Source organism: Polypterus senegalus, unplaced genomic scaffold, assembly GCF_016835505.1.
Source record: "Polypterus senegalus isolate Bchr_013 unplaced genomic scaffold, ASM1683550v1 scaffold_5602, whole genome shotgun sequence".
Taxonomy (NCBI): domain Eukaryota; kingdom Metazoa; phylum Chordata; class Cladistia; order Polypteriformes; family Polypteridae; genus Polypterus; species Polypterus senegalus.
This window is the reverse complement of record NW_024379200.1, coordinates 1-14,534: the sequence shown is the minus strand read 5'-3', so window position 1 is coordinate 14,534 and position 14,534 is coordinate 1. Positions and strand designations below refer to the sequence as shown.

At 45.0% G+C, this 14,534-nt stretch overlaps 1 protein-coding gene across 1 annotated transcript; it reads left to right on the top strand.

Annotated features, from left to right (window-relative positions):
- The first annotated feature begins 203 nt into the window (after positions 1–203).
- LOC120519811 (zona pellucida sperm-binding protein 4-like) lies at positions 204–3,208 on the top strand. Its single transcript, XM_039742613.1, has 12 exons — positions 204–387; positions 470–591; positions 681–753; positions 830–988; positions 1,061–1,248; positions 1,542–1,639; positions 1,714–1,841; positions 2,002–2,191; positions 2,269–2,416; positions 2,543–2,618; positions 2,823–2,945; positions 3,070–3,208. Exons 1-12 carry the CDS (start codon positions 231–233, stop codon positions 3,189–3,191), a joined length of 1,584 nt encoding a protein of 527 aa, XP_039598547.1. The 5' UTR covers positions 204–230; the 3' UTR covers positions 3,192–3,208.
- The last annotated feature ends 11,326 nt before the right edge of the window (positions 3,209–14,534 follow it).

Below are 14,534 nucleotides of genomic sequence, written 5' to 3'. Positions count from 1 at the left end.
CTCCGCAGAGCGGTCACTTCTACACGGTCGTCGATTGGACGGATCACTCCGATGCTGTGACGTGCTGATTGCTCAATAAAGCCGCACGAGCAGAGAGAGTGACCCCGATTTCCCGCGCTCCATTCTCGCGCCTGCTCACTAACGAGTCACCTGCGCGCGCCGCCGATGATGATTTAAATCTGCGCTCGCGCGCTCATTCATGAACTATTGTTGTTTGATCCATTCACATCATGGCGCGTTTGGATTGTTGGTGTCTTTTCTGGATGGCCGTTTGCTGGACGGGTGTGCAGTTTGTTTATGCAGCGTCCGGAGACGTGACTAAGAAATGCGACGGTGACAAGGCGATGACGCTGTCATTTGCAGGCTCTCCGACTCTTTTTCTCCAGAGTGAGTGCGGCGTGTCCTCGAGCATTGGGACTTGTCGGCGCCTGCGTATTCCAGTAAATCTCGTTAACTTCTATCTTTTCAGAGACGAGTGGTGGACTGGTAAAGGTGACGAACCATCTTCCAGGAGTCGTTCTCCGTGTAATAGCTGGTCGCACAACACTAACCGTTGCCTTTTCTTCCCCCTACGGTTATGTGTCTGAGAAAGTGAGTAGCGCCGACGCTTCAGCTGTTGGTTGCCGTTTTTAATTAAGTTGTGTGTTTTGTCGTGGTTTTGAGACTCCTGTTCACTTTAGGGCTCTCAGTACGGCGTGACCATTGCTGCTGGATCTCAATCAAATCTGAAAACCTTCACGTGCCCTAAACCAGGTATGCTTCTCTTCTGGGTTGGCACCCTGAGTGTCCCTCACGTCGTCTTTTTAATTGAGCTTTTTGACCATCGCAGCTCGCCGATCTGTGAGTGTTGCTGAGAGATGTGCAGTTCCAGCCAGTGAGAAGCTCCCGTGTGGAGGGTCTTCATCCATCACTCAAGCTGATTGTGAAGCCAACAACTGTTGCTACGATTCGGGCAGCAGCACCAGTCCATGCTACTATGCCAATGATGGTGAGTTGTTGTGGGGTGTGAGTGAGGATAGGTGGCTGCTACTGGATATTCATGCTTGTTTGCTTTGGCCAGTGACTGTGCAGTGCACCCTGGATGGCCAGTTTGTGGTGGTGGTGTCTGAGAAGGTGACCCTTCCTCCCCTGGATCTTGGGACCATCCAGTTGGTGGACAGTAGTTCTCCCAGCTGCGGCCCTGTGACCAGCCTGTCCAGCTTTGTCATGTACCAGTTTCCAGTCAGTGCCTGTGGCAGCACAGTTCAGGTGAGACTCCATCTGGGGGATATGTAGGAGTAATAAGATCAACCATAGCAGGCTGAAGAGCCTGAGTGCTGAGTAATGAGATGTTGTCACGTATTAGACATGGTGGCTTGTGCTGGATGCTTTAATCCTAAACTACAGAATAGGATGCATCTGATCTCCTTAACTAGGGTAGTTTGTCCTCAAGTTTGACCATACAGACTGCAGCATGAAATGTCTTGCTGATTACCTAGAAATAGAACACCAACCCTGCACTGACTTCATGGTCCGCACTAATTCTAATGTCCCTATTTCAGCTGGCTGGTGGCAATGTGACCTACCAGAACACCATGTCTGCTGCCATCACTGTGAGGAGTGGTCCAGTAGGCTCCATCACCAGGGACAGTGTCTACAAGTAAGGCTTTTGAACCTGCTTCCTCTATCCCTAAATGTGCTCTACCTGCTATGATGTGGTGTTTCTCTCCTCAGGTTATTCTTCCAGTGCACCTACTCGGGAAGCCAAGATGTGCAAGTGGAGGCTGAGGTGTATACTGTGGCGCCACCTCTTCCAGTAGTAGAGCAAGGGCCATTTGACCTGGAATTGGTCATTGCAAAAGGTACATGGGATGGAGTCCTTGTTTTTTTTTTTTTAATTTATTAGAATGACTTAAGCTTTTTAAATGTCTGTCTGATGCCCTTGGAAATGAGGGTCCTGTGCTAAGGGTGTGCATGTCCACTAACAAATGCCTCCCCACCCCCTTTTTTCCCCATGGTCAGATTCCTCCTATGGCTCCTACTATGTGGATGCGGACTACCCAGTGACCAAAACTCTGAGGGATCCTGTGGCTGTGGAAGTGCATATCATGAACAGGACTGACCCTAACCTTGTTCTCACTCTTGGGGACTGCTGGGTCACCCCAGGACCTTCTGCTTCCAGCCAGCCCCAGTGGAGCCTTCTAGTGAATGGGTAGGTGCCACCTGTGGGAGGGTGGGGAACTGAAGCATGGCTGTTCAGTGCTAACTGGAAGGGTGTTGCTTGCCCAGGTGTCCAAACACTGGTGACAACTATTTGACCAGCTTGGTGACTGTGGACAGCACATCTGGCATATCCTACCCAAGTCATTACAAGAGATTTGTGTTTGAGATGTTTGCTTTTGTGGATCCTGTAGCTCAGCAAGCCTTGGCTGAACAGGTGGGTTTTGTGGCAAAGGGGAATCCTGCCTTGTGTTTTTGCCTGATAGACTTCATGCCCTCCATTAGGCCTACGAGTATTTCTGCTGGTTGGTCTCCTATTGTGTATTCCTTTTGCTTTCTGTAGATCTTCATCTACTGTGTTGCTGCTGCCTGCTATCCCTCTGCCACAGATCCCTGTACTCAGAGCTGCCCTGTAAGAAGTGAGTAGCTAGTGGCGCCAGTTTGGCTGTGGGGTCTTTGTTAGAAAATGGCATCAGTGTTTCAAATTCAGTGCCTTGTAATTGAAGCTATGCCGAGTGGTATGGAGACGGCTTCTCTCGCGTACATGGGGTGTGAAATCTGGTTAGCTGCTTGGTAAGGAGGCTTGGTGTGTGTTGTATTAAACCCTACCACTTTGTTTTCAGGATCTGGCAGAGCTGCAGACAAGTTGGCACAAATTGCTTCATTCAGGAAGAATGTGCTCCTTCACAGTGGCCCTGTGCTCTTTGAGGCTGACCAGGTGCTAACATCCAGACTGGAGCAGAAAGGTAACCATCTTGATCCTTCTACTGGAGTAGGCCTAAGTTCTGCTTGTGGCCTTGGCTGATCCTTAGTCTTCATCCTTCACTGGATGGCTTGGAAAGTAAAATGTCCTTTGTCTTCCTCCCACAGCCCCTCTTCCCACTGGATACCTGGTGCTGGGAGCTGCAGCTGCCATGTTGATGGTGGTCCTTATTTTGGCTGTAGTTGCTGTGAAGCGGTTGAACGGGCAGAAAGTGAATCTGAAATTTTAATAAAGGCTCTTCATGAATGGTTGGACTCTTGTGTGCAATTTTCTAAAGACCTAAACCTGTGGTTCGGGTGTCCAAGCTCCAGCTGTTGACTTGTTTCAGCATTCTTAGCTGGCCTCCTTTTTCTTGGTTATCCCATCTTTGTCAAGTCTTATCTATATAATTTTTTTTTTCCCCCTCTGGTTATCTGACAAGTTTCTGCTTTAACTCGGATGTGTCCAAGCTACCCTCGTGGTTTTCAAACTGAGGACACCTGATGGGGGATGTGAAGAGGTGGTGGGGGAACAAGAATCAAATATGAAACATCTATTGAAACTTAAACAAATTTAACTTTACGTTGATGTAATGTCGTTTTTTTTTTAAATTGGTATTGGTGGGTCCATGTTAAGTATTTGTGACTCGAGTTTTAAAGGTGGAGAAATGCTGGTCTGTATCACGAATGGATCACATTGGAAGCTTTGAGCTGACCTCTACCTTTTTTTTGGGGGCTCCTTTGTTTCTAATTTTTTTTTTTTTGTTAATCCTTCCCTTCCCCCTCTTAGTGGTGATGTCACAAATTGGCTTGGCAAATGTGCCAGTGTGACTGCTTTTGAAGGTCCGCATGGCTTGATTGGATCAATGATCAGGGTCTGGTCCTTCTCTTTATTTTCTCTATCACCCACTCCTGTGGGTTTGTTCTCAGTGCTATGGTGCAAAAATGGTACCTGTAAGTCATTTAAGAACATGCCATCTACTACAAGTCTGTTATAATGCAATCGGCAGGAAAGGACCTCAAACTTTAAGCTCCTGCAGTCTGATCTGCACACCGTCTTTCAGCTTGGCTCATTGTCACCAACACGTGCCTACTGAACATTTTAGGATGGTGTATGGTGACTAGCTGTCCTTCCAAGACGACATCGAAACATTTGAAGACCCACTCTGTAGCACAGCATTAAGGTGAAATCCTAGACTGTGCAGTCCAAGCTGTGCCTTTGTCACATTTGGACTCCTGTAACACTCTGCTGCTGGGAGTACTGGCCTGTGTTACCGATTTTCAGATTCCAAATGAAATGGCACATCTAGTATTGTGTCCTCGGTTGGTTTGTCACACCACTTTAGATTGCTACATTTTGGTTTCCTTCAGCAGTGGATATCCATTTAAATTGTCGACAGCACAGTCATAGTGGCTCATATACAGAGTGTTCCCTCCAAACTCTTTAAAGAATTGTACGTGAAATGTTCAGTATGATCCACTTATGTTTTCCAAGTCCAGTTTAGTGCAAGTGTAGCATTGCTTTGAGCTGTCAAAATCCCCCTGTTAATGCTTTTTGTTAAGTGTTTGACTGAGCAATAATTCGGGGTGGGTGGGAACAAAAATTGGGGTCCCTCTTGGAGTTTCAGGTGAGTCATCCATGTATATTACAGGGGGAAAATGGAAGCCACTGGGACATAGGTGATGATGTGCAGGCTTCTCGTCTTTATTGTGTCCACCCTTCGTTTTCTTAATACCCTAATAAAAAAGGTCATCACAATCCTGGAGCCATTTCTGCAAACCTCAGGCGCAAAGCTACGGTGTGCAAATCTGTTCATCTAACATCCAGATTACAATGGCACCATGAACACAGGAAACCCTGAAGCTGTGTGGGCTCACATCCCACTTTTGTGACCACAAGCAAGTGACTTTACATGCCTGAGCTCCAACTGGAAAATTCCCTGTGTGACACTAAAATTGGCATCGCTACCGTTTGCACATGTTAGGCGCTTTGTAGTGCTGGGTAAACTAAGTCTCGTTAAGCTTTGAGGCTTTCTATTTGTAACGAAAAAGATTTGAAGCCTCAGCCCAAGTTTGGTATAGTTTTGCCTTTTTATATTTTCATTTCTATATTCTGACTTAACTTGGAAATTCAGTTTAGTTTTAGTTTTCCTTTGTATTTTTAGTTTTTTTACAAATTTGTTTAATTTTGATATTTTTGTAATTATGCTACGGTTAAAGAGCTACAAAGGATGTTTAGTTTTTGTGTCACAATGAGACAGAACTGTACACTTAGCAGGTTTGGATTTAATATGAGTTTAATGTTCATGGAAGCTTGTTACACTACACAACAGACTTTACTATTTGGTTTTGTTTTTGTCTTGTTAAATATTTTCTATGTCCTTTGTGCCCCCTCGAAACACCACCTTATTGTGGTGGAGGGGTTTGCATGTCTCAATGATCCTAGGAGCTCTGTTGTCCGGGTAGGGTCACTCAAGCCAAACTGGTCCTAGGTAAGGAATTAGACAGAGTGGTTCAGTAAACCTCCTATGAAGAACAAAAACCTTGGACAACGTTTTCTTTCACCTGGACACATGTCACTGGAGCCAGGCCTGGAGGTGGGGCTCGATGGCAAGCGCTTGGTGGCCTGGCCTGCACCCATGTGGGGCTGGGCCGGGCACAGCCCGAAGAGGCAATGTGAGTCCTCCTTCCCATGGGCTCACCACCTATTGGAGGGGCTAAGGAGGTCAGGTGCAGTGTGAGTTGGGTGGTGGCCGAAGGCAGGGACCTTGGCGGTCCAATTCTCTGGCTCTTGGGACGTGGAATGTCACCTCTCTGAAGGGGAAGGGGCCTGAGCTAGTGCGCAAGGTCGAGAGGTTCCGACTAGATATAGTCGGGCTCACCTTGATCGAGAGCATGGACTGTGGAAACAATCTCCTTGAGAGGGGCTGGACTTTCTATCACTCTAGAGTTGCCCCCGGTAAGAGGCGCTGAGCGGGTGTGGGCATACTTATTGCCCCCCGACTTGGAGTCTGTTCATTGGGGTTTACCTTGTTGGACGAGAGGGTAGCCTCCCTCTGCCTTCGGGTGGGTGGACAGGTCCTAACTGTTGTTTGCGTGTATGTGCCGACCAGCAGTTTGGAGTCCCTGGAGGGGGGTGCTAGAGGGAATACCTTCTGGGTACTCCCTTCTACTGCTGTAAGATTTCCATGCTAACGTGGGCAATGACAGTGAGACCTGGAAGGGTGTGATTGGGAGGAATGAGCCTCCCGAGCATTGTTTTGTTATTGGACTTCTGTGCTCGTCACGGATTGTCCATAACGAACACCATGTTCAAGCATAGGGGTGTTCATATGTGCACTTGGCACCAGGACACCCTAAGCCTCAGTTCGATGATCAACTTTGTGGTCGTGTTGTCGGACTTGCAGCCACATGTCTTGGACACTCGGGTGCAGAGAGGGGTGGAGCTATCAATTGATCACCACCTGGTGGTGAGTTGGCTTCGATGGTGGGGGAGGATGCCAGTCAGGCCTGGTAGGCCCAAACGTGTTTGTGAGGGTCTGCTGGGAATGTCTGGTAGAGTCCCCTGTCAGAAGTAGCTTCAACTCCCATCTCCGGCAGAACTTCGACCACGTCCCGAGGGAGGTGGGGACATTGAACTAATGGGCCATGTTCTGTGCCTCTATTGTTGAGGCGGCCTGTCGTGGCGGTAATCTCCGAACCTTTTGGTGGACGCTGTCGGTGAGGGATGCCGTCAGGCTGAAGAAGGAGACCTAAAGGACCATTTTGTCCTGTGGGACTCTGTAGGCAGCTAATAGGTACCGGTAGGCCAAGCAGAATGCAGGTGGAGGAGATTGAGGAGGCCATTGAGAATGACTTTTGGACGGCAGGAGATTCTGGTCCACCATCCGGCGTCTCAGGAGGGGGAAGCAGTGCAGAGTCAACACTGTATATGGTGTGGATGGTGCGCTGCTGACTTCAGTGGGGGGAGTACTTCTAGGACCACCTCAATCCCACTAACATGCCTTCCAATGAGGAAGCAGAGCCTGGGGACTCAGAGGTGGGATCCCCCATCTCTGGGGCTGAGGTCACCGAGGTGGTCAAAAAACTCCTTGGGGGCAGGGCCCAGGGATAGATGAGATACACTCGGAGTTCTCAAGACTCTGGATGTGGTAGGACTGTCTTGGTTGACACATCTCTGCAACATCACATGGATATCGGGGACAGTGCCTCTGGATTGGCAGACTGGGGGTGGTGGTCCCCCTATTTAAGAAGGGGAACCGGAGGGTGTTTTCCAACTACAGAAGGATCACACTCCTCAGCCTACCTGGAAAAATCCATTCGGGGGTTCTGGAGAGGAGGGTTCGTCGAATAGTCGAATCTCAGATTCAGGAGGAACAGTGTGGTTTTCGTCCTGGTTGTGGAACAGTGGACCACCTCTACACCCTTAGCAGAGTCCTGGAGGGTGCATGGGAGTTTGCCCAACCAGTCTACATGTGTTTCGTGGACTTGGAAAAGGCATTCGACTGTGTCCCTCAGGGAATCCTGTGGGGGGTGCTTCGGGAGTATGGGGTACCGGACCCCCTGATAAGAGCTGTTCAGTCCCTGTACAACCGGTGTCAGAACTTGGTCTGCATTGTCGGCAGTAAGTCAAACCCTGCTTCCAGTGAGTTGGACCGCCAGGGCTGTCCTTGTCACGATTCTGTTCATAACTTTTATGAACAGAATTTCTAAGCACAGCCAACGTATTGAGGGGGTCCGGTTTGGTGGACTCAGGATTGGGTCTCTGCTTTTTGTAGATGATGTTGTCCTGTTTGCTTCATCAGGCCGTGATCTTCAGCTCTCTCTGGATCGGTTCGCAGCTTAGTGTGAAGCTGCTGGGATGGGAATCTCCACCTCCAAATCCGAGACCATGGTCCTCAACCGGAAAAGGGTGGAGTGCCCTCTCAGGGTTGGGGGAGAGATCCTGCCCCAAGTGGAGGAGTTCAAGTATCTCGGGGTCTTGTTCACGAGTGAGGGAAGAATGGAGCGCGGAGATCGACAGGCGGATCGGTGCGGCATCCACAGTGATGCGGGCTCTGCATCGGTCTGTCGTGGTGAAAAAGGAGCTGAGCCGTAAGACAAAGCTCTCAATTTACCAGTTGATCTACGCTCCTACCCTCACCTATGGTCATGAGCTATGGGTAGTGACTGAAAGAACGAGACCGCGAATACAAGCGCCTGAAATGAGTTTCCTCCACAGGGTGTCTGGGCTTTGCCTTAAATATCGGGTGAGAAGCTCAGAGTAGAGACACTGCTCCTCCGCCTCGAGAGGAGCCAGTTGAGGTGGCTCAGGCATCTGATCAGGATGCCTCCTGGACGCCTCCCTGGTGACGTGTTCCAGGCACATTAAACTGATAGGAGGACCCAGGACACACTGGAGGGACTATGTCTCCCAGCTGGCCTGGGAATGCCTTGGGATTCTTCCGGAAGAGCTAGAAGAAGTGGCCGGGGAGAGGGAACTCTGGGCATCTCTGCTCAAACTACTGCCCCCACAACACGACCTCGGATAAGCGGAAGAGGATGGATGGAAATCTGCGCTGACTCTCTTGGCACTTTTATTCTTTTCCTTTAATTGCCCAGAGTTGGCCAATTAGTAATGAAATTTTGGTGAATTTTAAGGTGTGAGGGTTTTTTACTCAAATGTGTACATCACACACCATCTCCTGCTCCAATGACAATGTGCTTATAATGAATGCCTTCAATATTTCATCCAATAATCTCAGACACTGCTTTGTTATTTCCTACCAGCCAAATTGATCTCTGATTCCATCTCAGGCACAAACAATTTATAGACAGAATGTTGCACCTGCAAGCCTGGAAAGATATCCAAAAATAAGAAAAGAGATTCTACTGTGTTCTGACAGGTGTGGCCATGAAAATCACAGGGTTTATGGAAGAATAAGGGTCTTAGGCTTGAATCAGTGTGCAGACCCCACCTAGCTGTATTGAGGGAAACAAAGAAAAACAAGTATGTAGTGTGAAGGGCAGTGGGACAAGAATAGCCCACCATAAGAACAGTAAACCCTTAAACAGCAGAGGAAGAGCAGGTAATAGGAGTGTGGACGGTGTGAGATATGGCTGGCCAATCATCCCAGGACGCCAGGTGGAGCCATCTCTTCATCATGGAGGGGCCCCAAATTCCAGCAGGGACTCATGGGAATTCGAGTCTTCCAGTGCAACCCTGCTGGATAACATGGGGGCTACCAGGAGATGCTGCTGGGAGGCCCAGAGACATTGGTATTCACTACAATCCAGAAGTACGCCATAGGCATGGGGACGAAAGGACTGACGTACCTCCGGGATGAAGAAAAAACGACTTTTAATATAACCCAGAAGTGATGGGGAATATTGGACTGATGGATGAAGCACTTCCGGGCTAAGCAGTTTAAAAGGATTGTGGGAAACCAAGACGGGTGAGCTGAGCTGGGAGGAAGGGTGGCAACGCGTCTGGAAGTAGGAGGATTGATCTATTGTTTATTATTGAGAATTGTTTGGTGTATGAATATAGTGGAGTGTAGGGTGCTTTGTGCACTGGATTATTGTAATAAATCCAAACTTTGGACTTTTACCTGATGTCTGGAGTCAACTCTGAGGGTTCAAGGGGAAGACAGCGCCCCCTGTCTACCACAACAGGCACAAAATGGCAGACAGCATCTGAGATTAAGAGCAATGTATACATCATCTAAACCTGTTCATCCATAGCAGGATCGCAGGAGCCTGGAGCCTACGCCTGCAGGTTTGGATGCAAGGCAGGAAAAATCCCTGTTAAGCAATATGTATGATATGGCTGATGTTAAGAACAAAAAGAATATGATATTTCAACTATCTGATTCGAGAGGGAGAGAAACATTGAAAAAATGGGGACAGATATTTTAAAGCAGAATTCTGCTACAGGATTATTTTCACAATATCAGGTATTTTGAACAGTGAATATGATCTAAAAAAGATAAATTAATAATTATAGTATAAATAGAAAAACAAATTAGTATGTTTAGCTTTTCACCACTTGGCGGACTCTCTTCACCTACCTACCTATAGCGCAGTAGAGACGTTGCCAACTCAGGAATTTTACAAGGTTTGTATCGACTGATGCTAAACGATATTCTGATCTTGTATGATGACCTGGTCAGTCTTCGATCAGTGCCGCTTTATTTTCAAAATCGGGAGTGGCTTCCCATCGACTTTCTCGTACTGGATATGGGGATGGATATTTGAGGAATAAAAGGCACAAAGATTATATGATGTACATTAGAGAACCATCAACAAAAAAAAAAAAAAATGAATTGAATAATATATTGAACAATTATTATAAAAGTGAAGTTGAATAAATTGGACTCTGCAGCTGCGCAAATAAAAAAAAAAAAATCGATTATGAGTTCAGGTAAAGTACCACTTCGGTTAATGGAAATACAGATCTACAATTCTGATGATACAAACCTTAAATTAATTGATAACCAAAAAATAAGGTGTATAATTAGACCAAGGGATAAAACCAGACCCTCCACAAGGGGCATCTGTAATAGAAATTTAATTCAAATTAAAACAAAAAATATATCAGCAGTTCAGAAAGAACCATGCAGTTTTAAATGCTGTTTATTGAACATTCGTCTCTTGGCAGTAAAGCTGTTTTGGTAAATGATATAATATTAAGTACAAAATCTGATCTGTGTCTTCTCACTGAAACGTGGCTTAGTAAATGTGACACTGTCACCTAGCTGAGGTGTCACCAGATGTTATTATAAAAGTGAAGTTGAATAAATTGGACTCTGCAGCTGCGCAAATAAAAAAAAAAATCGAGTATGAGTTCAGCTAAAGTACCACTTCGGTTAATGGAAATACAGATCTACAATTTTGATGTAAAAAACAAATGTCAAATTTTATCCATCTGTCTAGTTGCGTTTTGAGATGTCGGTTTATACACACACACACACATGCAGACATAATTCCAAAAAAACTGTATTTTCTCACTCCGGCAGGTCTTAAACATCAGGATTCATCAAAATGTCAAAGTCGATTTTTTTTTTTTTGTGATTCATTTACTTTATATATACTGATATCAGGGATGGCAAAACAAGGCCTGTCATCGAAAATGATATCTGAGCGTCTGTCATATAAACACAGAGAAGCGAGAGGGTTTTCAGCGAGAAATGTTAGAAAGTTTTGTGCCGAGTAAATCTCGATGTCGGTGACACTCTGACACACATTTGGAGAAAAAGGTGACAAAAGCTATAAATGCTCTGTTTTGTTGTTTTTGAGCTATTACACTTTCATTATTTGAATCACAAAAAATCCAGAAAAGTATGTGTATGACTGCTATTTGTTACCTTAGAATTAAAAAATACCTTATTTTCCCACATTTAAAATTTTAATTTCTAAATTCAAATTTCAAAATCTGAAAATTCCTTTCATTTTCGTTTTTGCTTCTAAAATGTAATTTCAAATATTTGGTAAGTTATTTTATTTCAGTTTACGAAAATGTCTTTTAATAGTTTCAGTTTTGATTTTAGTTTTCGTTAACTATAATAACCTTGCCTCACCCCCAGTATGAACAGCGACATCTGGTGGTTACCTGAGGTCGAGGCAAGCTCTCAGGAGCTCAAGCAAAGCGGCACTCGCTATTTCAGCCACAAGTCACTAGGAAAACGTCAGAAAAGTCTGAGTTTATCTGCGGTGGCTGGCGCCCCCCGGGATTTGTTTCCTGCCTTGCGCCTGTGTTGGCTGGGATTGGCTCCAGCAGACCTCCGTGACCCTATAGTTAGGATATAGCAGGTTGGATAATGGATGGATGGAAGTCTGAGTTCATTTAATTCCGCTAAGGTAATTGTTCATTTAAATTGTTTACCTTTTGAGCGCTGTTTACCGCCGTTAGTCGTCGTCTGTTTCCAAATCTTTCAAAACTCAACATTGTTGAATTAGATATATATTTTATACAAATAGGCTACCTGTTCATTTAGCGCCAAAGCTGTCAAACCAATGAAGCGCGCTGTGGAGAACCGATGAAGTTCGAAGCTTCAAACGTTACAGGTCACCAGTGTTTTGACAGAGTGATTTGACTCAATACGCTTCTGATTGAATGGCACAAGCTTCAACGCTTCGGTATTATTTTACCATCACTAGCGCTTTGCCATAACCCTTGTTAATACTGCTTGTTGATTGTTGATGGGGAGCCAACAGTAACTCAAATTATCACTGTTTTAACTGAGGTATGCAGAAGAGCATCTCAGAATGCACAACACGTTGAAATCTTGAAGCAGGTGGGCTACAACAGAAGGAGACCACAGCGGGTGCCATTCCTGTCAGCTAAGAACAGGCCACTGAGGCTACAATTCACACCTGGGGTCACCAAAATTGGACAACAGATGACTGGAAAAATGTCGCCTGGTCTTATGAGTCTCGATTTCTGCTGTGACATTCAGTTGGTCTGATCAACAATATGAATGAAGTGATCCATCCTGCTTTGCATTAGCGGTTCAGACTGGTGGTGTTGTGGGGGGAGATTTTCTTGGCACTCTTTGGGGTCCTTAGTATCAATGGGGCATAGTCTACGTGAGTGTTGATGCTGACCATGTCCATCCCTTTATGACCATCATCTTCTGATGGCTATCTCCATGTGCCATGTCACAAAGCTCAAATAATCTCAAACTGGTTTATAATGAGCTCACTGTGCTCAAATGGCCTCCACAGTCACCAGATCTCAATCCAATAACCATCTTTGGGGAGTGTTGAACAGGAGATTCGATCATGAATGTGTAGCCGACTAATCCACAGCATTAAGTGATGACAATATGGAGGAGAATCCCAGAGGAATGTTTGCAGCACCTTGTTGAATCCACCATGAAGAATTAAGTGCAGTTCTGAATGCAAAAGGGGATCCAACCAGCTACTAGCAAGGTGTACCTAATAATGTGGCTTGTGAGTGTAAAGTGAAGTCACAACACATTCATAGTGTGGATTACAGTATTTGTATTTTCATGAAGAATCCAATGTTTTGTGATCAAACATTTGAAAAATCAGTGTTAGTGAATTATTTTACTGTTAAGTGATTCCTGAGCCTTATGGTGGAGCATGTTTAAAAAGAAAGTTCTTCATACTTATTTCTGCTACTTAGTGTAATAATTTTGTTCAAAAAACCCTCTGATGCCAAGCTATATCAGAAAAATAAACTTACCTTTGAAAACGTCGCACATGTCAGTGGTGATTTCAAAGTTTCTGTTCAGATGTTGCCTTGCGATGGTCTTTTCTTGAACTCACACTGCCACCTAGTGACTGCTTAGTGAATGACATATTTAAACCAAGTGGTAGAAATGACCAGAACAGGGTGATGAAGTACAGCTCATTTTTCATACTAGATCTGGAGCCTTAAAATAAGCTCAAATAAACGGCTGCACATGCCATTTTCTTATTTCTTTTTTATTTTGTATTATTTGCACGTGTCTGGTGTAATAAGACATATGTTATTACACACACACAATAATAATATTAATAATAATAATAATAATATTATTATTATTATTATTATTATTATTATTACTTAAGTCTCAATAAATCCTCTTTATTCCTCTCAGGTAATGAAAATATCTTAATAACTGGATTTACAGCGCGGTGATGCACTGGTACGAGACTGCATACGTTAACGAGGTGCATCATAAATTTGCCCGTTAAAGCCGAGGATTACGTTATAGTAAGTTTATTACACAGAAAATCACCCGAAAAATCCCGGACCATCGAGAAGTAAGTGCGAACTGACGACATGAAGAATCATCTTCGAGTCGAACTGGAATCGTCCCCGCATAAATCAAAGTCATCCAGACGATCTGGATCTGCAAAATTAGATCTGGACCACCCTGTAGAACATTCGTGCTAAACAATGAAATGAAAAAAGCGTTAAGATGAAGTGCTAAAAAATGAAGAGAGAATGAGGAAATTTGGAAATAGTTGTTTTTAAAAGCTGAAATAAAGCAGTGTATGATGATCACGAAACATTTTGTCAAAAAGGCGCTATATGGAGGATTTTTCTTCTACATCATATCCGCAATAAATTACAAATTAAATAATACCGCAGATTTGACTTCTATTCATTTACTTTCCCAAATTCAAAAATATTAAAACGTTTTTTATTTTTTTATAACACCCCCGTTCTTTTGATTTATTTATTAGTACTTACTTCACGAATCATTCCCAAACTTTTCAAAGTCTCCCTTTAGAAATAGGCTACTCGTAGTTGTCACGTTTCGTCTCCTTTTCTTAGTTGATGTTTCCTGTTTTCCCTCATTAAATTAACAGACACATCGCCCCGCAGAGCGGCCACTTCTACACGGACTTCGATTGGAGGGATCAGTCCGATGCCGTGACGTGCTGATTGCTCAATAAAGCCGCACGAGCAGAGTGAGTGCCCCCTATTTCCCGCGCTCCATTCTCGCGCATTTTCACTAACGAGTCACCTGCGCACGCCGCCGATGAGGATTTAAACCTGCGCTCGCGCTCTTTCGTTTATGTCGTGTTTCTGTTTGGCGCATTAACAGCATGGCGCGTTTGGATTGTTGGTGTCTTTTCTGGATGGTCGTTTGCTGGAC